Source organism: Pelecanus crispus, chromosome Z, assembly GCF_030463565.1.
Source record: "Pelecanus crispus isolate bPelCri1 chromosome Z, bPelCri1.pri, whole genome shotgun sequence".
NCBI classification, from domain to species: domain Eukaryota; kingdom Metazoa; phylum Chordata; class Aves; order Pelecaniformes; family Pelecanidae; genus Pelecanus; species Pelecanus crispus.
Window position 1 is genome coordinate 37532807 of NC_134676.1, and position 27723 is coordinate 37560529.

At 39.1% G+C, this 27723-nt stretch overlaps 1 protein-coding gene across 10 annotated transcripts in view; it reads left to right on the plus strand.

The window, feature by feature from the left end:
- Positions 1-2067: 2067 nt before the first annotated feature.
- Positions 2068-27723, plus strand: part of DENND4C (DENN domain containing 4C) — a 55280-nt gene continuing 29624 nt past the window's right edge. For 7 of the 10 annotated variants that reach the window (XM_075727147.1, XM_075727152.1, XM_075727148.1 and 4 more), the window contains exons 1-11: positions 2068-2378; positions 8471-8723; positions 9718-9787; positions 15140-15309; positions 18086-18327; positions 19147-19213; positions 19884-19942; positions 21294-21438; positions 21806-21981; positions 25206-25306; positions 26785-27003. In XM_075727147.1, the coding sequence (XP_075583262.1) occupies positions 2068-2378; positions 8471-8723; positions 9718-9787; positions 15140-15309; positions 18086-18327; positions 19147-19213; positions 19884-19942; positions 21294-21438; positions 21806-21981; positions 25206-25306; positions 26785-27003 (1813 nt within the window). The remainder of the gene's footprint in view (positions 2379-8470; positions 8724-9717; positions 9788-15139; positions 15310-18085; positions 18328-19146; positions 19214-19883; positions 19943-21293; positions 21439-21805; positions 21982-25205; positions 25307-26784; positions 27004-27723) is intronic. The other 3 variants (XM_075727153.1, XM_075727156.1, XM_075727157.1) reach the window with 3 other exon arrangements.

Consider the following 27723-nt stretch of genomic DNA (forward strand, 5'->3'; position numbering starts at 1 on the left):
GCACCAATTTATAGGAGATTAATTTGAAGCCATTACCCCTGCATTTCATGCTGACTTGTTTACCTCTAAAGGGCTTTATCACTAATTTCATGTTGTTTATGACAGTAAAAAGGGTAAACTGCTGCAAGTTCTGCAGCTGAAAGTGATTCAGAAGCTTCACAAGTAGCTATGGCTTTGGAGTAATTTTCTTGTTCTTCAGGAGACCTAGGCACTGAACACCTGACAAATTGAATAAACCTTTTACTTTTCCTGCTGATATGGCATCCATATATTTTAGGCCTGAAAACTCGGTCATGTGAGTACCTGTCCCGTGGCTTTCCCCTTTACAGGGGAGCCAAACACTTCTGTGTCTCTTCCCAGGATCTCTGTTTATGGATTGCCCTACAAAAGCTGTTAGTCAAAGTGTTTAGAGAGCACTGAAGTGATGTTGTGAAAAGCACTGTGGAAAAATATTGCAGAAGAGTCTTTTAAAGGGTGTAGGTACTCTTTTTTCAGGTTTGAAAGGATTTGAAAAGTTGTCATTTCAGTGTTAGAAAATAAAAACTTGAGTTAGTTGGAATATAGAGGTACTACAGATTTGCATGAAGTAATTTCCCTTCCCCTCCCTACTTTCATTTTATACTACAGTATCTTGCAATACCGTGGTTGGTGCCTAAGTTGCATAATCTTATGTTAAGATTTCTTAGTAAGCATGTGGGATGAATAACTGATTTTTCCTTCAGATGAGTACTCTGAACACTTGATAACAAGTTTAGAAGTCTTATAAAGTGTGAAGATGGCAAATACCTTTTCAGTATAATTTCGATAAGAAAGAGCAGCATAAGAACAGGAGGAGAAATGAGATTGCAGGGAACAGGATTATACTGTCTCTGCCAAACTGCCTTTCTGTTACCAGAGGCCAATATTTCTGCATTTGTCAGACTAGGACATTCTAAATACAAGAAACTTTTCAATTTTGATGCACTTATTATTTGGTCATACCCATGGACCATCACGCCTTGGTAGGTGGAACCTTGGCAGCTGTGGCAATCTTGTTTTCAAAGATGGGAACCAGACTTCCATTCTTGATTAGCTTTCTAGATGGGAACTCCAGAAATCTGGTGATGGAAGCATGGGGATCTAAAAGAAGGTGGTCCCTAGCTCCCTCAAGGGGTAGAACAGTATGCAGGTTTATTGCTTGGCAACTACTGTTTAAATATTTCTCACCCAGCTTCTAAAAAGATAGGTATTTCATGAGATCGGGTACTTGAAATTGAACTTGTGATATTTGAGCATAGTCTGTCAACTAGTTTTGCTCTTAAATAGAAACTTGCATTTCACCTCTTCAAAATCATATGCTTAGTGAACATCACTGGCGTTGGGAGAACAACTCTTTCCAGATCTGGAATGTGCAGCTGAGCAGTGATGTGTACTGCCTGATCAGCTGATGAAATGTGGGTTTGGATGTGTGATTTTTGTAAATGGCTTCCAGATGTTACAGTTGCCAGCTGAATGTCTCAAGACTGCACTGTTAGGTCTAGATTATGAAACAAAATGGACGAAATGTGCAGAAGATAAACTAATGAGCCCATACTTGGAATTGTTCTCTGAGAGAAAAAAAAAAAAAAAAAAGAAAAAAGGCAGCACAACTCTGTAGTCAAATTACTCACTAAGCGGCAGAAAAATATAGATCCTTTGAGTCAGGGGTACCTGCATTAATTTATAGTCTGCAAAGATCTTGAATGTTCTAATAGCTAAAGCCAAGCAGTTTTCTGTGTAGCTGCTGTGTTAGGAGCTTTGAGTTCTTCTTTATCTCACTTAAAATACCTTGTGCTAAAACATGACTGTTACAGTGCTAAAACTGAAATCCGATTACCTACAATACTATCTTTTCGGACAGCAGAAATCAAAGCTTGTTCTGGAGTTTCCCTAGAATTTTCATGAAATCTCTATATAGGATATTTTTTATTTGCAAAAATTTCTTTTAAGGTTTTAAATCCTCATACTTGTTGAGGGAAGGGGTTTAGCTTGAAAGCAGAGTGTTTGATTTCTCTCTCTTTATTTTTCCCAGGAAGTACTGACATAACCATGATAGAAGACAAAGGTCCACGAGTGGCCGACTATTTTGTAGTGGCAGGGCTCACAGATACAGATACTGCAACCCTTCTGGACCAAGAAATAAGCCGACATGAAACAAAGTCATCTGGTCCAAAGGCTCCAATTACTGACATTGCTGTGATAATTAAATCAGCTGGTGAAACTGTCCCAGAGGGTTACACCTGTGTTGAAGCCACCCCTACAGCCCTTCAAGCCAACTTAAACTATGGAAGTCTAAAGAGTCCTGAACTTTTTCTTTGCTACAAGAGAGGCCGGGACAAACCACCTCTTACTGACATCGGGTGAGATTTCTATAACAATTTAGTTCCTCCTTCACTAATGATCAAATGTTACTCTTCATAGATGATGATGAAAACAGATGTGAGAAAACTTTTAAAAGGATATGGTCTTTGAATCTATACTGCTTATTGTGTGTATCTGTGTAGTATTTTCTTTCTGAAATAAGTTGAAAGAAGTGTCAGTCTTCTAGTGAACTTGTCTTTTTAAAATGAATGATAATGTTTTAACTTAAAAAGATGTGAGAGATAGAGATAGATGGAGCAAATCAAATATGAGAAATGAAGTTCTCTGCTGCAGTTTCGTGAAAAGTGAGAGAATAGTACAAAATTAATTTATAGAAAAGGTATAGTGCAAGTCCAAAAATATAACATGCTTAATCTGAAAGTAGTGACTTCAGAAGACAAAAATTAGCAGTTTGTGGAATTCACTTTAATGCTTAAGGTAAAAGATACCACTTAAAAATAGCAGGACACTGAGATAAAGGTCTTAAAATTATCCACCTACCTAGAATCTTGTAGCCTGCTTTACTGTCACATCAGAGTATTTGTGAGGTTGCTTACAAGTTCTGACATGATTGGCTGCAAACACTGGATTATTTAGTCTCTTGGTAACTCTAATCATGCTTGTATTACAAAAAACACGCTTTTTGTTGTCTGAGGTATAAGTTCCGAAAGAGTTATTAGTACTGTGTTTGAAAACCTTAGATGTAGCCAGTGCTTTAAGTTCAGTGCTTAACAAATGCAGGGGGCAACTTGGCAGGGAAGCTCTGAGCTAACTTACAGGACACTGACTTAATGTAAGTATTCAGGACCAAGATCACAAAATTGCCAAAGATCTTAAGGTGGTGAATATTATAGTCTGTGCTACTAGCATATTGAGGTAGTGGTCAATCTGTAATAACTGATGCAGCACTACAGTATTGTCTAAATTGCTCTATATAACACTTTTCTGGTTTGGGTAAGGACATTGTAGAATTACTGGGGATGTAATGAGAAGGAGAAAGTGGAGCATGGGTGGGGGGAACTGTTACAATGATGGCAAAATAAGGAATGTGTGTGTTTTTCCTTATTTAGTTTTTAAATAAATAGTAAAGACTAAAGTAAAAAACATGCATCCGTATGTAAGCTATAACAAGGTTAGTTAATTTGGTTTATAAGCTTAAGCACATCAGGCACAATGCCTACATACCCTGCTTTTGACCTGCAGTTTGAGTGCCAACTGACAAGTAGAGTCAAGTCAGGAAGAAACTGACAGTGTAAGCTTAGTAATGAAATTATTTACATGGGAAGGTCTGTGCTCTAAGGATTATAGTTCAAGTTGTGTAATTAACCTGGTACATTCTAATTTCAGTTCATCTTGATCACCTAAACTATATTCTAATAATCTTCAGTGAAATTGTTATTTGTAAAATAGTTTTTCCCATGTGTGTGACTGACACTGCAAGATGAGATAACTACTCCAATGGGGGGATTTGACTGTGTAGAATTGCAGTATGACGTTATTCTTTGAAGGATATGTCAAACTTCAGTAAATTTTAGCAGAAGGAAGAATTTCAAAAGGGAGTGATTCCTCAAAGGGATTCCTACACCATCAGCCTAGGTGTGTGCCTTATGGAAGTGACTCTGCTAGCACATGTTTATTTTCATGTGTCCCAAAATTTTAGGAACTTGAATGCTTGGATAGATTTCATAGGGAATACCTGGTAAGGAAAATAGGCAAATAGTTGGCTAAGGGCTTCCCTAATAGAGACTCTTTTTATAACTATTGGTGCAAAACTGTGGCAATTTGGCAAGTAGTATTTATGCTATATTTTGTTTTACACAGATCTAGTTAGGGTGTCACACCTAACAAATCATGGCAGGCTTTTCTCTCTGAGCAATGATGCATATGAATGTTTTCTCTCTGCTGTTCCTGCTCTTTTGCAGCTATGTGCATGCTGTTCTCTAGTCTTTTAATTGAAGAGCTAAGTATGAAAGAATATTTTATCTTTGAGACTTAAATATCCATTAAGTCAGCTGACATGCTGAGTGGACTTACTAGGTAGAGGAAGAGTATATTCCTTGAAAGGGTCAAATACATAGTCTTGTGTCAAGGTTGTTTTTATATATATATATATAAAGTTGAGTTATCTTGTAGTCCAGGCATTCAGATCATTCTTGATAAATGTTTGTGTGTGTGTATTTCTTTCAGGGCTATTTTTAGGGAAACTAATTAAACAAATGCTGTTTGGAGGAAGGGGGAGATGGGGGTATGCTGTACTGATTCTCTGCCATTGTCCTTGCGTTCTGTATTTCTATGCCTTCCATCCTCTTTCCTTCCTATTCTTCCACTGGTTCGTAAGTTGAAGGGTCTGTAAGCTGCTAGAGTGACTTCCTGCTGCAGGTGCTTACTTGCATATAGTTAGGCCATGTGCCGTGCCTCTGGATGTTGCATTTGCTGAGGCTGGTTTTAATTGGAAGAATAAACGTTTGATCCTAGGGCAAGAGATCTCTAAGGTCCTTCTGCTACATATAGCTGCAAAATTTAGTATTTTAGTCTTATGTGTCTATAAACAATTCAGCTACTAGTCATTTTGTTGCTTTCCTAACCAATATTTTTGCTGATGTTCCAGAAACAGATTTTGAGATGTGTTTCAGTTTAGGTGCAGTGAGACTTTGAAACAAGATCTCACCTCTCTTTGTTTTACACTTGAGTTAGGAATATTGGAGAGCTCCAGCACTTGTTTCTTAAATGGAAGAAAACCTGTCAGAAAAATGCTTTTTAAGTGTTAAGCGGTTTTGTAATTTGTAACGGTTTTGTAATTTGTAGAAGGGACCAGGGAAAGAACATCAGACTTCTTGCCTGAAACAGAGGTTCTTGTATTACTGAATAACACAAAAGTTAGGTAACTTGCATTGTGCAGTTGGGTGTTTGGAACAGCTTAGGGTAATAACAATGAAACTAATCACTTGTATGTTTACACAAATAATAGTAGTGGTGGCAGTAGAAATAAAAGATAAGTCAATCTTTTTCCCGCTGCTTGACCCAACGCTTCTCCTCTGACCCTCCTACTGCCTAGTGTATTTGTTTTAGTTCCTTTATTACTCAGTGCTTGCATACTGTCTTCTCTTAAATGAGGTAGGAAGAGTTGTTATGAAGAGTTATTTTGCATAAGAACTGTGAGAGGCAGAAATGTGGTTGGACCTAGAGGAGTTAAGCTGGAGAGCAGCCCCACACAATGCAATTTGCAACAGACTGCCTATTTTGAAATGGTTTTCCAGAAGCAGAGTTTGCTGTGGTTTAAGGTTTTTTAACTCAACAGCTGCAAGAAGGTAGTATTTGTCTTTTCTAAACTCTGTTATCTGATGTATTGAAGTATACCTTTAAACAGTAAAACTGGTCACAAGACAACTTCCATGTACAATGTGAAACAGCCTTACAGAGAGATAACAAGATTTTTTGGCCTTTCTTGCAAAGAAAGGACCTAACACCTAGAGGAAGCTGGAGGTTACATTTTGCTTGAAGTGAAACTGTGTTGAAGTTGATAGAATAATGTAGCAAATAAGGTGTACTTAGGATCAAGGCCAAAGTATAAGCTCATAGAAGCAGGAAACAACTCTTACCCTGGTAAGTACTAATTGATCAAAGGCAGACACTGGGAAGTTGAAACAAGTAGGAGTAAACTTACTCTCTCAGGGAGGATTTTGTATGTACAGGGTATCATGTTAAATATTTCATACATCACTTCTGAATGTTTTTGTCTGAATTATTAAAATCGTTGTTTAATTTGACTGATCCATGGCTGGTGGTTTCTTCTGTTTGCTTCTTTTCTTAAATTCAGTACTGTGCATGAGGTCAGGAAATGGTGTGGTTTTAATAATACTTCTGCTGGTATATATGTAAGGGTGAGAGCTGCTTTCATTTTCTTCCTGGTTTTGATAGGAGGTGACCCCACTGTTACAGTCCTGAACACTGGTCAGCCCCTTACCTCTTAGAAGTATTTGCACAACTGAGAAATTCTTCAATCTTTAACTATCTTTCTGAGAATAGTTGTAAACCTATTAAATTGAACTGCTGGAGTTGTCTGATTAATATAGTTTTCCTTCTCAAAAGCTGTCATCTGACAAATGTTTCTGGAATAACTTTAAATTCTTGGATTTTATTTAAAATACCTGAAATTGAAATAAAACTGAACTGAAACTTCCATTGGAGACTGCTCTGCTAATATTCTCTTCTGATTAATGTGAGGCAGTGATGTGAAGGGTTCATGTAAACTCTTCAGGCACAATGAATGTGGCCTGAGAGCTGCTGCCATTGTAGTTGTTGGGTTTGTGTTTGGTGTTTTGGTTTTGGTTTGGTTTTTTTTTTTTTTAACTTTATGAAGTAGGTAAGCTAATAAAAAGAGCAAAATATATGTTCTTCCAGAATATTATTTAGTTTAGAAGTGATTCGAATAGCATGTACTTTCTCTATACGTATCTTGAACCAGTAGGTAGTATATTAAAACTAATCTTGCAACTTGGAAATACTGGTATTAGGCTCGTTTTGAACCTGAGATTACACATTCTTGTAAATGTAGCAAAAGTGTGATGATCAGACTCTTTACAACAGAAACCCTTGTTGAAGGCATGAATATTATCCTCCATGAACTAGCTGAATAAATTTATATGGCAGCCTGGTAGCTACATCAATATACTCCTAACTCATGTGATTTCTTTGCTTTATTGAAGTATTCTAGGACTGTAGTTCACATATATCCTCAACACTATGACAAGACACATGTTTGTTCTGTGGAATCAGTATAAGCAGTAATATTTGCATATTCCAGTTTAAAGATGGACAGTAGTATATGATTTAAGTAATTTGGGAAGTTTAATGGTATAGATCTTTTTGAAAGTTCTGAGAATTGTTGGATCTGGAAAAAGACTTTTTTCAGCTTATGCACATGACTTTTTCAAGTTTTCAAATACATACTTACTCATAGTCTGTCAAAACGTTTAGCAAGGGTATTTTGGGACAGTATAAGATATACTGCCTGGTTATTTTTTACTTTAAAGTAAAGTTGTGATGGACTACATGTGGGAAGCTGCAGGTCACAAAATACAAAGTTTTAATGTGTTACCTTTATCCTAAATCTTGCCGTGTATTGTAAAGATGACCACTCATTTGAAGGTGGCAAGTACTCTGTACATACTGCAGAGAATCGAGCAAATGGAACCATTGTTTATTTGGGTGTCAAATGGGAGAGCTTGCCCTATCGAAGCATCTGTGCATTAAAAGTATGCAGTAATATATGGTTTGACTTCCACATTTCTTCTCACGGTCACTTCCTAATAGCTTTATGTTTGGGGAAGATCAGAGTGTAAAATTTTAGCTCATTTAGCTGCTGTGAAGGATCTTTCTTTTTTTGCAATGAATATGGTGATCTAAACTAGTGATTTCGCTAAAAAATCCAGGTACCATGTGAATATTGCTGTATAGCCATGTAAGATATAGTCTTCTTTCTAGGAGTACAGTCAACTGTAGTTATTATTTATTTCTTCCTTTTCTGTGGAATGGAGTATTATTTTGTCTCCTCCCCCCCCCCCCTTTCCCTTAAGGAATAACATACTGGGTTCGGGGTTTTTTCCTGTGAAAATTCGTCTAGGAAGCAGACTCCTCTCTTCTGTTGTATTTGTCCAACAACATTCTTTAAAAAAAAAAAAGGCAAGCTTGAAATGACTTTCCAGACATTTTAGTGATGGAAATAATTTCTATTATTTCTATATAGTACAGTATCATGTGTGCAAGCAATTTAAAGTTTCCTTCGTATTTAATTTTCATGGATAGTGTAGCATTCCTACTAATTCTATAACTAAATGCTTTTCAGTTTGGCTTGATTATGTTTTTCTGTAACTCTGATTTGTTCCCACAGAGATTTCTTATAGTATTTAAATATTTCTGAACAGTTCCTTTGCCTCAAATCATGCATGACAAAAGCAATATATAAAATGCACATTAGAATGTTGCAGTGATGACATAAGGTGCTAACGGATGGACAGTTTCTGTGAATTTGTCCAAGTAACTTCATAGATATTTGAATGTGCATAATGTTTTGCTTCCTTCCTGTCTGCAGAGTTCTATATGAAGGGAAGGAACGCATCATATCAGGCTGCGAGGTGATTCAAGCTACTCCTTATGGCCGTTGCGCTAATGTTAACAACAGTTCAGCTTCTTCTCAACGGATCTTTATCACATATCGAAGGGCTCCTCCAATACGACCTCAAAATTCATTGGCAGTGACGGATATCTGTGTTATTGTTACCAGCAAAGGAGAAACTCCTCCTCATACATTCTGCAAAGTTGATAAGAATTTAAATTGTGGTATGGTGAGTATTTAAAAGCTTCAGCCTCTCGTCCCTCTCTTCTCCCTTCTTCCCTCCCTCTTTCCTCCCCCCCAACAAACAAACAAACCCGAAGGAGTAGCTCTTTGAACTCTTCTTAGTGCTGTTGTAATTGTGTTCTATCACTACACCATCATTCTTTCATTCTATATACCATGTCTGAGACTTCAGTTTTGTAGGTTTTGTTGGTCTGTTTTCCTTTGGTGTTAGGAATTGCTTCTTCATACTGATTGCTCACTACTTCAGATTGCATATTCATGTCTAGGTGCTATTTAGGAGTAGCGTGATGGAAATTTTTTTCTTTTTTTTATAATTACCCGCCCCGCACCTTGGTGATGCTGACACTTGGGATGAATCACAAATGCTTTTTTCTTAGTTACTAATAATGCCTATATTACTAAGACATGTAAGAATGGTAATTACTGCTTATAGTTTCCTCATGTACTCTTTTTTCCGATCAGTTTGCTTTTATTTAGTCTGTTTTGCATTTAGTTTACTCAGGCTGAAATAAGTTGGTTTTTTCAAATGGTAGAGTGTGTTTAGACAAACTGCATAACCACTATGTAAATAACCAGTTTATGGAAATGTGATAAAAGCTTCAAATGATGATGTTTAGAGTTTCATTTCCACTGATGAGGTTCCCATAAGAGTCTCCTTTTAAATAACCAAGAAAATGTGAAGCTGCAAATGATCTGCTTCACTTTTCCCTGTTCTCCTGTTGGAATAAGTCAAACAGTAGTGTGGTGGTGTGATTTATTTTATGTAAATCCTGTAATCTCTAAAAAATGTGAGAAGGGTGAATTCTTAATTTCATGATTTACATGCACTCAGCAGCCAACCAGTCATTTTATTCGGTAACGCTTTTTATTTAAATGTCTTCTTTGTTTGTAAGTGGGAGTATATTCAAATGTTTATACTTGATTTCTCTGCTGCCTGTTTTCATCTTTGCTGGATCTAAGATGAAACTTGTGTCTTCCAGTGGGGTTCCAGTGTATACCTTTGTTACAAGAAGTCCGTGCCAGCTTCTAACTCTTTAGCATATAAAGCTGGTAAGTAATTTTAGAAGCAGACTGTCTAAACATGCTAACAGAAGGATTCAAATGCCTTGTTGAAATCAAATAATAATTTTAAAAGCTGAAGTGCTGTTATGTCAGGATTCTGTTCATAGAGCATGTCAGTTGAAATCAACTCCTGTAATGCCTTCTTTGCTCTCCTCATTTTTTCCCAGGGAAAAAAAAAAAAAATCCTTAAAAGGAATAGCATTGTTCTGTATTCATTTACTTCTTATCATGACAGGTTTGGTAATTTAGGAGCTTTAGTGGAAAGCTTAGCAAGCATTTCAGATGTAACAAAAGACTTCATATTTCTTGTGTTGGTGATGATGGAGAAGGAGTAATTAAAAATTCCATTCAACCTTACTCGTATTTCTTTTTATGTCTCGCAGCTAATGCAACATCTTTTGTTTAATTTGAAAGTTAAATGTGTTTCTTCCCTTCAGTTCCACAACTATTCACTTGTTTCTTATTTGAGGAGAGTGAAAAATATTCTGAGCAATAAGACAAAAAGTCTTTTCTTTTAAGTCTGGCTTTTATAAGTTTTTTAATGCATTGCTACAGATTATTATCTTTTTTTCTGAAGAATTCCAGAAAAACTTTCAAAAGAGTTTGTGCTGAGCACTAGGTGCACCAAATTCCTTTGAAAGGAGTAAACTACCAAGCAGAAGTGGAAAGCATAGATAATGAAGTCAGTGTATCATAAAATAAGCTAGATGAACAGCAATAGTAAACCAATGCTTGTGTGCCTATTTTCTACTAGCAAGAGTTAGATATATTTCTGAAAACTGAATAAACTATTTGTTTAAATTGAACATATTGACTGATGAGCAGAAAATGTGGACAGGCAGCTAGTTCATCCTATTTTCAATGGAGGTATTGCTGCTGTTCTTACAGTAGATAAATTATTGCTTTCTTCATAGGAATTTCTTTGTAATAAGATCTATTCCAATGGCACATTTCATAAAATCATAGAATCATAGAATGCTTTGGGTTGGAAGGGACCTTTAGAGGTCATCTAGCCCAACCCCCCTGCACTGAGCAGGGACAGCTTTAACTGGATCAGGTTGCTCAGAGCCCCGTCCAACCTGGCCTTGAATGTTGCCAGGGATGGGGCCTCCACCACCTCTCTGGGCAACCTGTTCCAGTGCTTCACCACCCTCATTGTAAAAAATTTCTTTCTTATATCCAGTATAAATCTATTCTTCTTTAGTTTAAATCCATTATTCCTTGTCCTGTCACAACACGCCTTGTTAAAAAGATTCTCCCCATCTTTCCTGGAGGCCCCTTCTAAGTACTGGAAGGCTGCTATAAGGTCTCCTCGCAGCCTTCTCTTCTGTAGGCTGAACAACCCCAACTCTCTCAGCCTGTTCTCGCAGGAGAGGTGCTCCAACCCTCAGATCATTTTGGTGGCCCTCCTCTGGACCTGCTTCAACAGGTCCATGTCTTTCCTGTGCTGAGGGCTCCAGAGCTGGACGCAGTACTCCAGGTGAGGTCTCACCAGAGCAGCGTAGAGGGGCAGAATCACCTCCCTCGACCTGCTGGCCATGCTTCTTTTGATGCAGCCCAGGATACGGTTGGCTTTCTGGGCTGCAGGCGCACATTGTTGGCTCATGTCCAGCTTTTCATCCACCAGTACTCCCAAGTCCTTCTCCGCAGGGCTGCTCTCAATCCCTTCATCCCCCAACCTGTACTGATATCAGGGGTTGCCCCGTCCCAGGTGCAGGACCTTGCACTTGGCCTTGTTGAACCTCATGAGATTCATACAGGCCCACCTCTCCAGCTTGTCCAGGTCCCTCTGGATGACCTCTCGTCCTCCTGGTGTGTCAACGGCACAACTCAGCTTGGTGTCATCTGCAAAGTTGCTGAGGGTGCACTTGATCCCACTGTCTATGTCATTGATGAAGATGTTAAATAGCACCAGTCCCAGTACGGACTGCTGAGGGACCCTACTTGTCACCGGTCTCCATGTGGCCATCGAGCCATTGATGATGACCCTCTGGATGCGACCATCCAGCCAATTCCTTATCCACCGAACAGTCCACCCATGAAACCCATATCTCTCCAATTTAGAGACAAGGATGTTGTGGGGGACTGTGTCGAACGCTTTACAGAAATCCCAGTAGATGACATCCATTGCTTTTCCCTTGTCCACTGATGCAGTCACTCCTTGACAGAAAGCCACTAGGTTGGTCAGGCAGGACTTGCCCTTGGTGAATCCGTGCTGGCTGTCTCGAATCACTTCCCTGTCCTCCATGTGCTTGAGCGTATCTTCTAGGAGGATCTGTTCCATGATCTTCCCAGGCACAGAGGTGAGGCTGACAGGTCGATAGTTCCCAGGGTCTTCCTTTCTTCCCTTTTTAAAAATGGGCACAACATTCCCCTTTTTCCAGTCAGCAGGGACTTCACCAGACTGTCATGACTTTTCAAATATCATGGGGAGTGGTTTGGCAACTACATCAGCCAATTCCCTCAGGACTCTGGGATGCATCTCATCAGGTCCCATAGACTTGTGTACGCTGAGGTTCTTCAGGTGGTCTCGAACCTGATCTTCCCTTACAGTGGGAGGGGCTTTACCCCCCTGGTCCCCATCTTTTGGTCCCTCGATTTGGGAGGGGTGAGGAGAGAGGTTGCCAGTGAAGACCGAGGCAAAGAAGTTGTTGAGTACCTCAGCCTTCTCCTCGTCTGTTGATACAAGTTCACCTTTCTTGTTCATCAAGGAGGGTACGCTTTCTTTAACCTTCCTTTTCTGGTTGATATACCTGTAGAAGCCCTTCTTATTCTTTACATCCCTTGCCAAATTCAGCTCCATCCTCACCTTGGCCTTCTTCACCTCCTCCCTACACAACCAGGGCGTTTCCCTGTATTTCCCCCAGGACACCTGTCCCTGCTTCCACTGCCTGTGCAGTTCCCTCTTACTCTTTAGTTTGACCATCAGGTCTCGACTCAGCCATGCTGGTCTCTTCCCTTCCTTGCCTGATTTTTTTACACTTGGGGACTGATAGCTCTTGTGCTCTATGGAAGGTGTCCTTAAAGATCTGCCAACTCTGTTCCACTCCCCTGTCCCTGAGGAGTGTTTCCCAGGGGGTCCTTCTGACTAACTCCTTGAAGAGCTGGAAGTTTGCTTTCCTAAAATTTAGGGTCCTGACTCTACTCCTCGCTTTTCCCATGTCCCTCAGGAGCGTGAACTCCACCAATGCGTGATTACTGCAGCCCAAGCTGCCTCCAGTCTTGACATCATCGATGAGCTCAGTTGCATTGGTGACCATCAGATCCAGTATTGCATCCCCTTGGGTAGGTGTGTCTATTACCTGGCTTAGGAAGTTGTTGTCTATGCATTCCAGGAATCTCCTGGATTGCCTACAGCTTGCTGTGTTACTTTTCCAGCAAATGTCGGGGTGGTTGAAGTCCCCCAGCAGGACAAGAGTGTGCAAGCACGAAGCCTCCTGGAGCTGGAGGAAGAAGGCTTCGTCAGCAGGCTCCCCTTGATCAGGCGGCCTGCAGTAGACACCAACCACAAGGTTCCCTTTGTTGCCTCTGTCTCTGACTCTTACCCATAAGCTTTCGACCTGCCTGTGGCTATTCTTCAGGGACAGCTCTTCACACTGTATTGATTTCTTTACATAGAGGGCAACGCCTCCGCCCCTCCTTCCTCGCCTGTCCCTTCTGAAGAGCCTGTAGCCATCAATAGCCACATTCCAGTTGTGGGATTTGTCCCACCAGGTTTCGGTTATGGCAATCAGGTCGTAGCTGTCTAGTAGCACAGCAGCTTCCAGCTCCTCCTGTTTGTTCCCCATGCTGCATGTGTTCGCGTAGAGGCATTTCATCTGGGCTGTTGGCTGTGTCACCTTCTTAGTGGAACATCTCTTGTTTCCCTCGGGGTGTTTCACGAAGGTTTCCTTGTGAGCTCTAACTATCTCAGGAGCCCCTGGCTCATCTCTGCCAGACTTCAGCTGTGCTGCAGTGTCCCCATCATGCCTCTGTGCAACAGGTTGAGGGCTCATAGTAGCACCCTGTCCCTCTAACCATTGCATACCATCCCACAGCTTGTCACAGGCAAGCCTGGTACGTTCCCCCTCCCCCTTCACATCTATTTTAAAGCCCTGTCAATGAGCCCCGCAAGCTCCTGTGCAAAGACCCTCTTTCCCCTTTGAGAAAGGTGGCTCCCATTTCTTGCCAGCAAGCCTGGTGCCATGTAGGCCGTCCCATTGTCGAAGAACCCAAGGTTGTGACGGTGGCACCAGCCTCAGAGCCATGTGTTAAGAGAGTGGATCCGCCTGTTCCTACCAATGTCACCTCCCACAACTGGAAGGAGGGAGGAAAAGATGACCTGTGCCCCCGATTCCCTCACTAAGCGTCCTAAGGCCCTGAAGTCTCTCTTAATCACCCTTGGGCTACGCACTGCAACTTCGTCACCACCCATGTGGAAGAGTAGTAAGGGGTAGTGGTCTGAGGGCCGTACCAGGCTGGGAAGTCCCCTGGTGATATCTCTGACCTGGGCTCCTGGCAGGGAGCAGACTTCCCTATGAGGAGGGTCCAGCCGGCATATTGGACCCTCTGTTCCCCTCAGGAGGGAGTCTCCTATGACTATGACCCGTCTTTTCTTCCTTGTTGAGGTGGTAGTAATATGGGGGGTAGGTCTTTGTGGTCTTGGCAACTCTTCGGGTGTAGATGGATCAACGCCCACATCGTCCACTGACTGGTCCTCCATGTCTAGAGCCTCATACCTATTGTGCAGAGGCAGCTGGGGGGTCACAGTGGGCAAGGAAATGGTTCGCTTGCCCTTTCTGCTCTTCTGCAGAAAAGGTATGGCTCCACACTGTGACTAATTTTTGCTTTTAGTTCAAATGGCTGCTATGGAGATAAATAGGCATTGTTTCTTCTGTATTTGAGAAATACTACAAAATAAATGTTGAATACTTCCCTGATAAAATTGTGTTTCTTAAGTCTTCATATAAGATGGAAGTAAACCAAAACAGGAAGTATCTGGAAAAGTATGTGGTGTTTAGTCCCATGTAAGCTGAATCATACACTTAACAAAATAGCACAGGTAATTCCCAACTGGTTTAGAGTAAAAATCTTCACTAATTAGTTTTCACTATGTACTGGTTTTTGAGCAGTTATCAAAAGGGAATGCTTCAGTATTCATACACATTTTTTAAATTGTTGTTACTTGGATGACTTGGTCTTACTGTCAAATCAGAGACTTTCTTCTTCTGCAGATATAATCTTCAGTTATAAAGTCCTGATAACCAACAGACTTTGCTGTATATTGTAGAAAATACACTGCTTACATTATTTAGGGCTTGCAGAACGAATGTGCTCACTTCTCCTTCTCCCATTCTCAAGGCTTAATTTTCAGATATCCTCAAGAGAACTATGAGTCATTCCCACTGTCGGAATCTGTACCTCTCTTCTGCCTTCCTATGGGAGCTACTATTGAGTGCTGGGACTCTCAAACGAAATACCCACTACCAGTGTTCTCAACATTTGTACTGACCTGCTCTTCTGCAGAAAAGGTATGGCTCCACACTGTGACTAATTTTTGCTTTTAGTTCAAATGGCTGCTATGGAGATAAATAGGCATTGTTTCTTCTGTATTTGAGAAATACTACAAAATAAATGTTGAATACTTCCCTGATAAAATTGTGTTTCTTAAGTCTTCATATAAGATGGAAGTAAACCAAAACAGGAAGTATCTGGAAAAGTATGTGGTGTTTAGTCCCATGTAAGCTGAATCATACACTTAACAAAACCAAAACTCACAGCGCATCAATTTCCCTATTCTTTCAAGTAATAAGTTTCTGGGAATGAAAATGTAGCCTACATGTTGAAGAGATGTTCAGTTACCACATGTGTTGGCAGTGTTTAAGTTGTTACGTTTTTCCTGTGGTTACCTTAAAAGCCACTTCTGTGTGAATTTGTGTAATTGGGCTCTGTAGGTATCTATGTGCCTGAATAGGAAAATAGTTACCAGAAAACAGCAGGGCGGGGGGAAAGGAAAAGTATGTGCTGAGAGGTAGCATGTGAAAGGCTCTGAAGAACTGATGAGCTCCTGAGACCAGTGATCCTTCTGAATTCACATGAAGTGATAGATTTGGGCAAGCCCAGAGAGTTGTGATGGATGAAGTTAAATCCAGGTGGTGACCGGTCACAAGTGGTGTTCCCCAGGGCTCTGTTTTGGGGCCAGTCTTGTTTAATATCTTTATCAACCGTCTGGATGAGGGGATGGAGTGCGCCCTCAGTAAGTTTGCAGATGACACCAAACTGGGTGGGAGTGTCAATCTGCTGGAGGGTAGGATGGCCCTGCAGAGGGACCTGGACAGTCTGGACTGATGGGCCGAGGTCAACTGTATGAGGCTTAACAAGGCCAAGTGCTGGGTCCTGCACTTGGGTCACAACAACCCCATGCAACGGTACAGGCTTGGGGAAGAGTGGCTGGAAAGCTGCCTGGCTGAAAAGGACCCGGGGGTGTTGGTTGACAGTCCACTGAACATGAGCCATCAGTGTGCCCAGGTGGCCAAGAAGGCCAATAGCTCCCTGGCTTGTATCAGGAATAGTGTGGCCAGCAGGAGCAGGGAGGTGATCATCCCCCTGTACTTGGCACTGGTGAGGCCGCACCTGGAATACTGTGTCCAGTTTTGGGGCCTTCGGTACAAGAAAGACACTGAGGTGCTGGAGCATGTTCAGAGAAGGGCAACAAGGCTGGTGAAGGGTCTGGAGCACAGGCCTTATGAGGAGCGGCTGAGGGAACTGGTATTGTTTAGCCTGGAGAAGAGGAGGCTGAGGGGAGACCTTATCACTCTCTACAACTGCCTGAAAGGAGGTTGTACTGAGGTGGGTGTTGGTCTCTTGTCCCAAGTAGTTAGCGATAGGATGAGAGGAAATGGGCTCAAGCTGCACCAGGGGAGGTTTATATTGGAAATTAGGAAAAATTTCTTTACGGAAAGGGTTGTCAAGCATTGGAACAGTCTGCCCAGAGAGGTGGTGGAGTCACCATCCCTGGTGTTCAAAAAATGGGTAGATGTGGCACTTTGGGACATGGTTTAGTGGGCATGGTGATGTTGGGTTGATGGTTGGACTGATGATCTTAGAGATCCTTTCCAACCTTAATGATTCTATTCTGATTTTACCTTCATTAAAAATAATCCAGCCACCAAGCCAGGAACCATGAGATTAATTACTACTCTACCCTGAATTGGTTTAGTGGTGGAGTTGGTAGTGTTAGGTTAATGGTTGGACTTGATGATCTTAAAGGTCTTTTCCAACCTAAACAATTCTATGATTCTGTGATTCTACGATTCAGAACACCAGCTGTCTGCCAAATCTGTGTAAGGCTACTAGCATGCACGGGCACCAAAAATGTGTTGCATGACTCAGCCCACATGTGAGAAGGCAGTGTCTGCTATACACAGACAGAAAATACAGGATTATAGGTACACCTGATGAAGCAAGGGAGCCCTTGTTGGGAGTTGGTCTCCCAGCTGTTGCTTCAGCTTGCCAACTGTGTCTCTGTGTGTGTGTGAACTGCATGAGGGAATAAGTGATTGTAATGACCAATTAGCTGTCTGTGACTAATAAACAGCAGTTTGGCTCTGTTAGTCATAACAACTCAACTTCCACTCTGCCTCAGTCCCCTACCAGGGAAATTTATATACTTCTCCATTTCCAAACAACAAAAAAAGTCTTTCTCCAATATATTAATACTTCTTTTGCAAGGAGGAATGCAGTACCTGCCAGTATTTTTCTCAGAGAGAATGTATACAGTCATATCCATCTTTCCTTGTTCTCCTTTTGCTAAGCCTGCAAGAATAATTCAGTTGATTATGAAACTGACAAATAAGGAAAGAATATTAGAAAAGTTCAGTAGCTGTTTAACTTGATAAAATGAGCAAAGTCAAAGCTAAAATTATTTTATTGTTTAGTGTGGTAATGATAGGGGAATTTACTGAACACAAGCATTTCATGAGGGTTTTTTTTTTTGACCATAAGGGTTAATGGATAGGGTTTTGTCACAGCATGCAGCTTGGTTCCTTCCCTTTCAATTTACTAAGTATGAATACTCTTTTGAGGAAAGTTCAGTGAAAAAGAGGAAGAGGGGCACAAGAGTCCAAAGTATTTCATTTATAAGGGTACTTCGTGTATGTTATGTAAATGAAAATTCATTTCACAAGCTACCAGCAAACGCACTATAGTGCGTGTGCAAACACCAAAGACTTAAGGATGCTTCAAAAGTTCTAACCCAATCTCCTGTTAAATACTGGGTCTGCTCAGCTGTTTTTCTTCATCTTTTAGGTTTATGGTGCTGCTATTCAGTTTTATGAGCCTTATCCTCGGGAGCTGCTAACAGAAAAACAACAATTGCAGCTGGGTCTCCTGACAGCTGTAGAGAGGAAAGTGGTTACTTCCAAGTCCATCAATTCCAACAAATGCATCTGCCTTCTCTCACACTGGCCTTTCTTTGAAGCATTTCGAAAATTTCTTATGTTCATCTACAAACTCTCTGTCTCTGGACCTCATCCTCTTCCCATTGAAAAGTATGTAAAACATTTTTCAAGTTAATGTGGGCAGGTAGTTATATCGACTCAAGAAGTCATGTGATTTATACATGTCACACTTACTTAGTTGGTATGTTTGCTCCATCTTCTTGCTTGCACTGTGTAGCTTATCTTGTACTGATAGAAATTATTGCTGCTTCTGTTTAATAGTAGTGAACTGGATTTTACTATGGCTTTTCTGTTAGAATATGTCACGCCTGTTTACCTTTCGCTTAACTACATCAAACACAGAAAATGGCTGAGATATAAGATACATGCTAATGTTTGCAGTCCTGCATTTTAGGTTAATAAATACAAGCTCAGGGACTCTGTGCTTCAGCAATTAATATCTGTCTGTTTCCAAGCACTGCAACTAATGCAGCTTGTGTGTGTGTAAACTCTGTAGAGGATGCTTTTCATGGTCCTAAAAGTTTGCTGAAATATGATGTTACCTTCGAAACTGTATTAGACATCTGGTAGTGAAGGATATAGTTTCTCTTAGCTAAGTCTCATTAGAAACTCTGTAGAATGGGGTTAGGCTGCCTGGGATTTTAAATGGCTTGCCTAAATGCCAGTGTGTTCTTATCTTTTGCATACACATCTGAAGCTGCTGGTACTAATTTTCACGCATGAAATGTGAGTGGAGCTTCTTTGTTTCAGTTTGCATAAATAGACTTTTAAACTTATCAAAACAGTAAATAAATCTCAACAGCCTTTCTAAAACATAGTACCATAGTAATTCCAAAATATGCTAAACATTGTTGTCAGACCCTAATTAGTCCCCGGTGCTGGTTTTCTAACATCTTGTCTTCTTTTCAGGCACATATCCCATTTTATGCACAATATACCTTTCCCTTCACCACAAAGGCCAAGAATTCTTGTGCAGGTAAGAAAAACATTTGCTTCCATTTTTAATTACAATAATGGCAGACCCTCTTTCTTGCTTTTGAAAGCCTGTTTTCTTCCTTTAGGCTTTTTACGCACCTTTGAATACCCATCTGCTAGAAGGGAGAGGGGAGGAGATAGATGGGTTGACCTTCTCTTTCACTGATATAAACCTGGGTTAACTTAGCAAAGGAAACTATTTCAGACTTCAGGTGGTGTGGGTGGCAGCAGCATCTTACTTGAACTTTTGAAATTTCTGGCATATATTACCCTTTTATTTTATAGGCACCATTTGCATTACCTCAGTGGGGGGGTGGTTTGTTTTCTGTCTCTCACTTTTGCACCCACTATGTGGGTCAAAGGTTAGTCCCCCAGGGTACTGTCTCTTGTGCTTCTCTGTTTAATCACCTAGCAGCACTTACGTGTTCAACACTGAGTCACAGACAGTTTCCTGTAACTTCTGAGAATAATTTCAGTGACTAATACAAGCTCTGTTGACCTAATGAACACAAGTCCCGAAGATTGTCACTGATTTCTGTCTCTTGCATGACATTGTGAGTCTGTCTGCCAGGCAGTTTATGAGACTATGGATATACATTTGTATTGGAATATTATACTGTATTAACTTTGGAGTTGTCCATATCAATCACATACTACTTTATGTGTTTCAGCTTTCTGCCCATGATGCATTAATACTGTCTCAGCCAGTTTCTACCCCATTGCCACTAAGGTATCGTTATTAATGCTTTAAATGTATGCCACTTGAAAAATTCAGGGGCAAATAGGAATAAGTTATAGAAGGAATCCAAACATGACTGCAATATTGTTAGATCTTACAAACAGAAAGCTCGGTATGCATTTATAATATTATACAGTGTTGTCTTTTTGATATAGACCTGTCCCTTGTGGAAGAATAATATCAATAATTATCCTGAAATAAAGATGAATTGCCATTCTCTGAACTCTGAAGAAAGAAGCAGCAGGCTGTGAGGGGAAAAAAAATATGTATTTAAATATCTTGTATTTTCAGAACCTGTGTAGTAAGCAAATTTTTTTTTTAATAGCATAGATAGACTGTTTGTTATCTTGGCTTTTTCCCTTTCTGGACCCAAGAGAGATATTTACATAAGCAGTTATGTGAAATCAGTCAATGCACAAGTGTGCAAACGTTTCGGAAATTCAAAATTATACCTAAAAATTGGTATTTGTTCTTGAAGGTTGATGCAGTCTCTGTGGGTACTGCCTGCATCTTCTGGGCTGGAGCTCCCTATGATTGTGACGTGGGGGTTTGGTTGGATGGTTTTGTTGGTTTTTGGTTTAAGTTAAAAACCAAAATATTTTCCCTTTTTTTTTTTATTCCCCTCCTTAAACATTATTATATAATACTCTGTATGCAGAAGAATCCCATGTTTAATCACATCTGTGACACAGCCTCTTAAGTGAAAAATTGCAGCCAGCCATCAAACTGCAAAGTAACATGTAAACACTTTTCTAAGGACAGATTTTACACCCCTGTGTTCTTACAGATGTCATTACAATTCCTAAATATCTACAGTCCAAACAAATGAAATGGAGTCTAAACTGTAGAAACTGAAGTCTTGTTGCTATCAGAATGATGGATTAATTTTACTTGACTAGTATTAGAATTTGATACTGTGATTCTAAGATCAATTGGATGCTCTAGTTCATGATTTTTGCCTGAGGTAACCCATCATCTGAAACTTCTGGTGTTATTTGTGCTTGGATTAGTTATTAACCAGTTAGATCTGTTTTACTGTTAGGAAGATAAGATATCTGTGCATATATGAGAGTGCGCACCATGAACAACACAAACTCAGCAGTAGCATGGTATAGCATACGTTTCTTTAGCAATAGAATTTGAATCTAGGGTTTTTTGTGGCAGTAAAAGTCTCATATTGAGGTGATAGCTATTAGATAGATAGGTAGATATTTGATGTGTGGCAATATTAGCACCATTCAACTAGTTGGTCTCAAACAGTTGTCAAAAGTTTGGTAGTAGTCACTTTTTTTTTAATCCTGTAACATTCTTATTCTCTTCCCCCTTTTCACCCACCCCTTAGTGGGGCAAACTTTAGCACTCTGCTCATGAATCTTGGACCGGAAAACTGTGCCACTCTGTTACTCTTTGTATTACTAGAAGGCAAGATCCTCCTCCATTCTCTTAGACCAGCTGTGTTGACAGGAGTTGCTGAAGCTGTAGTAGCTGTAAGTACAAAGTGTTCTGTACAGCAGTGAGAGAAATCGGCTCAAACTCCACAGTTGTGATAAGGCTTTTTTTAAGTTAAAATGATTGATGCACTAAATGATCATTTTTCCCAGCAACAGCATTTAGATAAAGTGCCCCAGCATGTCTTATTATTACAACTATTAGAATAATCATTGTTTTTGTGTAGATGACTAAGAGATGTTAGATGTGCTGTAAATAAGTGGTCAAACTTGAAAACTCTTTTCTGTACAGTGTTATAAGGCTTTTAGCAATTTCATTTCAACTTGCTGCATGTGTCTTCTTTTTTATTGTACAGTATCTGTTGTCTTGTTTTAATGCATTGATTTAATTTAATTTTTCCTTCAGATGATATTTCCATTTCAGTGGCAATGTCCATATATCCCCCTCTGTCCTTTGTCTCTGGCCACCGTACTCAGTGCACCTGTTCCATTTATTGTTGGAGTTGATTCACGATACTTTGATCTGTACGATCCACCACAGGATATTGTGTGCATTGACTTAGACACAAACATGGTGTACATGTAAGTTCTGTGGAGTTTTTACATTTATCTGTAGATGGAGAGATTGCTGAAATGCTCAGGAGATAAAACTATTAAACACTATTTTATTGAATGTGGTTCTTTTTTCTTTTCTTTTTTTTTTTTTTTTTTACTGCCCTCTGTTCTTTTTTCCATCTCTAATGCTTCATAGCAAATTATAACTCACAAAATCAAGGGCCAGCACTTGGTGCTGCCTATAAAAATGTGATGCAGGTGTTGCTATAAATTTAGTAATGATGGTAGCGTATTCTGGTCTGGTTTTCTACTTCTAGTACGGCTTATTAGGGACATGGGACAAAAGCTAGAAAAGAGGAAGAAGAGTTGTTTTGGGGTTTTTTTTCTGCCCCACCATTTCTTATATTTTCAGCTTGACCTACTACTTTTGCATTTGGTTTCCCTGTGTTCAGTGATTTGGTATGAACACAAGCGCTTCAGGACCCTTCATGACAGCTTTTGATGCTGTCTTGCACTTGGGGCACTTCATGTTAGTGGTAATAAAGAAATGTTTCTCAAGTTACAAAGGTGAAATTTTTGGTGAGATCAATCGAGCAAAATTTTGTGTCTTGACTAGATTAAATCTAAAATATTTTCACTTAATTATGATGGTTTTAAAGCTTTTCTTAAATTGAAGGTGTTTCATTAATAGTTTCTTCACACCTTCTTGAGGAGAGGCTAATTCAGAGTAACTCATTTGTTTTCTTTGTAGTATATCTAAATGAGAGTACAAATAACTGAATTGAAAATTCAGTTGTTTCAGGTGCTTGATTTAGTAACTTTATGAATTACCTTTCCATTTTAAATTAATCAGATCATAAATAGAAAGAGGCATCTAAGCTAGTTCAAGATGAGGGTGAACATCACTAAATAAAATGCACAATTTTTCCTCTGTGAAAATACAGTTTTACTTCATCTCATGTCAGTTTTTAACTCTTGACTTTTGTTTTTACTAACTTGAGTTAGAATTAATCATTTAATTTATGGGTCAGTTGAATACTTTCTTGATTTTCATTGTATCAAAAGGATCCTTCCTCTACTGAAGCAAATGTTTTATTAGTAGCATCAAAGGAAATAGTAAACAATGGGGTAGATTGTGTTTATTTTTTATTTGTTTTTTTCTCCTTCCCCTAGGTCCCCATTAAAACCACTGCAAAAAGCATTTTCATCACTGTATATCAAAGTATTATGCCACCAAAAGAATAATTATAATAGGTGTTGTGAAAGAAGAATGTATTGAAGAAATTCAAGGAAGATAACTTGTTTATATGAAGATATTTGCACTGAAAAATACCTGAATGTTTTTGTTCAGAAGTAGAATGGAAGTTGAAGACTGGGTTGCAGAAAAATGAAGGAGATAGAAACAGGGGATTTAGAAGGGAGATAAGGATGTCAAGATTCTGTTGGGATGCCTGTTAGAAAGACCAAGTACCAGCCTTACTGGGATTGGTTACTGAACTAAAAATCTACCAGTGGCTGACCTCTTATGAGAAACTCAACTGGAAAGATTTTTGCACCTTTTCCTTTACTGTCTTATAAGTCCATTTCTGTTTCAATAGTCAACTGGTTGTCTTCTTTTTTGCTGCCCATTTTGTATCTATCTCATCTGTACCACTTATTTGACTTCCAGAGGAATTTGCATCTGTAACATTTCACTTGGGTAAATGTGAGAAGTTGGTACCCGCATTATAAAACTTTTTTAACCTGGAAATGAGGATGTTTTTCAATTTTGGAGATGTGTGGGTAAAACCAAATCTCCATAAAGCACTTTGTGTTGAAGATAATACAGAATTCTAAAATACTAACGTTATTAGTGAGTAAAGATTAATGTCGGGTTTTTTCCCCATTCTATTTTTATCTGTTTTATTTTATGCACGTCTGTTTCTGCCTCTCTTTATTTTCCAGTACATCAGTCTGTCTGTCTAGTGTCTTTCTAGAGCAAGTTTGCTGCTATCTTCCTTATGACAGACTGAAGATTTATTTACTGCCAAAAAATACTGAAGGCCTTTTATTCATTCAACATCTTCCTTAATGCCTTTTCTGGGATGTTTTCAACTATCTCTGTGAAAGTAACATTGCAAGCTGGTTAAGGAAAGTAGCCTTTTTAGGGCAAAGATTTGAGAGTTTGTTTTATTTGTAGAGCAGGATTTTTTTCTTTGCATTTTTGGAACAGTAACACATACAGTGTTTATAGGCATGCCATTATGGTGGGGGAAAAAAATGGGCAAAGGCATCCAAAAGTGTGCATTTTTACTTTAACTCCTTTGGCTTCTTTCCTAAGATATTTCTGTGTCGATGCCAGTTGAGCAAATAATAATTGAACAAACATTTCGCTTATGCAAAGTGCAAAACAAGCAGTGACAGCATCAGCTCAGATGGTAATAACTGATTAAGACTTGTGGCCGTAAGGTGTATTGTACTCCCTGTTACAGCAATTCTTCCCCACCTTCTGCCTTCCAGAAAAAGGCATAGGAGTTCTCAGGATTTACTCCCTACTCTCTCTCTCTTTGTATCCAACCGCTGAAACAAGGTCTGTCAATTGTACCCTTTGTCCTTTTAACAAAGATGAGCATCCCTTTAGGCCAACTTACTCCATTGCTTAATCAGCCACATAATTTTCAAACTCTGAACTGAATTCCCAATCTACGTAGTTCCTGCTAGCCTTGAAGCTGGAACTGAGTTGCCATAGACATGTTACAGTGTACCACATGACCATAAAGCTACCAGACTGGTCTTCCAGCATTTTGCAGTAACAAGTTCATGTTGTATTTCAAACTGCCTTTATTTGTATCAGTAGCAGTATGGCAAGTTTATGGTAGTATAGACTTTGCATAGTAATCACATACAGATTAGTGTGCTTAAATTATATTAGCAAGATTGATAAAAATTCTGAAAGGGAAATCAGCTAAGTGAAACTTCAACTAAAAAGTCTAAATCAAATATTAATGCAGATCCTCCTTACAGACTGGAGAAAACTCTACTCATATCTCAATATTTACTGTTCTGTGTCTGAGGAAATGAAATTCTGAGTGATGTCACTCCTGTTTTTTTAATTTTTGACAAATAGGGACAGTGACAAGATTTCTTTTCAAAATAATTTCTTTTTTTTAGTTACTACATCCTGAAAATGAAGCAACTTAGGGCTGTGGAAGCTATTCTTTTTTATATGGACTGTATTTGATATATCCTTTTTTCCCTTCCATGTGTTTTAGATCAGATGATAAGAAGAGCACCAACTGGAAGCAGTTTCCTAAGAAGCCATGTAAAAGTCTGCTTAGCACCTTAAAGAAACTGCACCCACAGCTGGCAGCAGGTGAAATATATAAAATGGGAAGGGGTAAGAACAGAAACTGTCTAAAACAGAGGAAGTAAATATTCAAACAAAGCTACTACCTTTTCTTATACACACCTACAAGTCTTTAATTATAATTAGTATATAAATGTAAGGACTTTCTTCTATCATATATGGTGTGAATTATTTTATTAGACTTCTATTTTCTTTCCTGTGACTTCTTAAAATTTGAGCTTTTTTTAGCCTTTACTCATGATTAAATTATATTTAGACAAAGATTCAGCTAAAGCTTGTTTGGATCTCAACCTAAAACAATATTCACTGTTCTGATCGAAAGTAGTAGAGGAAATGGGGGTATGAGTAAAATAATGTTGAATATCTCAGCTATTGTGCAGATACTGCTGAATATCTCAGATACTGACTTTTCTACAAAAATGATTGAGTAACTAAATTTTGACAAAGTATTTTGTCAAAAAAAAAAAAAAGACAAACTGGCCATCTTCAGCCTAATGACTTGGACAGGTAAGAGCAAAGTTATAGCTGACCTAACAGTTTTCAGGTATTGCTTCTTTCTGATTGTAGATAGGCTCTTTAAGTTAAGCTGTCAGGGTATGTTAGATTGCATCATTACAGAGAAGGAGACAATGATTAGGTATACAAGATATACAAAATTTATAGATTATAGAAACAGAAAAGTGCATTAATTAAGAGGTAGGTGTTCTTGCCTCAAGTTTCTATAATTTTTTTTTCAGATAGCCTTTATTTCATTTGTTAGAAAACCTCAACTTTTCTTCTGGTTTTATGAGCAGCGTATGTCATGCAGTCTACCTAATTTAGGACTACTTCCTAATTTTAACTTGTGCAGAACCAGTGGTCTTTTTAAGATAGATAGTTTTTCTGTTTTGGCAATATTATAATAGATATGCTATAATATTTTTTATATTTATACATAAATATTTATATTACAGTAATTCATATTTTTGTTATAATAGAAAGTGTGGAACTATAATTTTCAGCAGTACCTTCCACTGTTTTTTTAAGAGTGCAAGAGTAAACTCTGAATGTCATCTACTAGTTTCTACCCCTTGGTGCACTAAAATGTTAGAATTTTGATTAGGAAAATAGTTTTAGGTCCTTTCTTTCTAGATATGCAATCTTCAGAACAGGGAAAACATGGTCCTTTGTGTTTGCGTTGATACATTACTGAAAGACTATGTTCACTTGGGTATGTGGTAACATTGACTCAGCTGAGATCCTCCTCATTGTTTCCTGTCCTGGAGGGCTGGAAGAGTTAGAAAAACACATAATCAGCTCTTGAGGTAACCTGCCTTTTATATGGGCCAGATCAATTGGAAAATAATTACAGGATTTCTAGTGTTTGTCACTTCTGAATATGGGCAAGTAGAAAAAAGAAAAATCCTTCTTCACCATCTTGCAAAAGTTACCTGTTTGAATGCACTGAATTTTAATGTAGGATTGTATGTGTTGCTCATTGCTAGTACACAGGAAAACTCAGGAAGGCTCTGCAGTGGAGATGACTCCTATTGAGGCAGATTTCTCCTGGCAGAAGAAGATGACAGAACTCGAGATGGAGATCCAGGAAGCTTTTCTCCGTTTCATGGCATCTATTTTAAAGGGTTACAGAACATTCCTCAAGCCAATCACTCAAGCGCCTTCAAATAAGTCAACTGCTGCTGATTCCTTGTTTGATCATCAAGGTGAGGGTGAGGCAAACCAGCTGCTGATAGCATTGGCAGTGTTACAACTTCAGGGTTGAGGAGCTGCTTAACTTTAAAAGGTCAAAGTTCCCTTTGGTTGTACAATGCTTGGCAATATTTGAAATTGTGATTGTATAAAGTTAAACTATTCAAAGTTGGTTAGAACATGGATACATGCACATAGAACTGCAATTTTGCAGTAGCTCTGGTATTAGAAAAGCTGTGTTTCAGTAGCATGATGCCCTCTTTGCTTGGCATATTCCATAACAGCAGCTCTTGGGAGTGAAAGAATATTTCTCAATTTGTACAGAGCAAAAATGCCAGAAGCCCAGTAATGAAGAACAAAGTAATTTTCTTGATAATATAGAAGATAATAGAGAACAGGGCAGAGATCAGTAACATAACAAAACAACAGTCAGCAAAGGGCATCTTATTTTCCTCATCTTATGACCTTAACTTTTCATATCTCTTCATGACTTGAATGCTAGATAAAATGTCACAGGTGTTTTGTTTTGTATGTGATGGTGGTGTTTTAAGGTTGGTTTTTGTTTGGGGTTGCTGATTTTTTTTTTAAGTACTGGAAGAGACATCTGAGAAGAGATTTTTAGTCAAAGGTTTGGCAAGTCTTAAATATTTTCAGGCCCAGCACCTCTTAGGATAACATGATTTTTATTTTAGTATTGTTTTAACTGTTAGATACTTCTGCTGTTGTACGAGGTT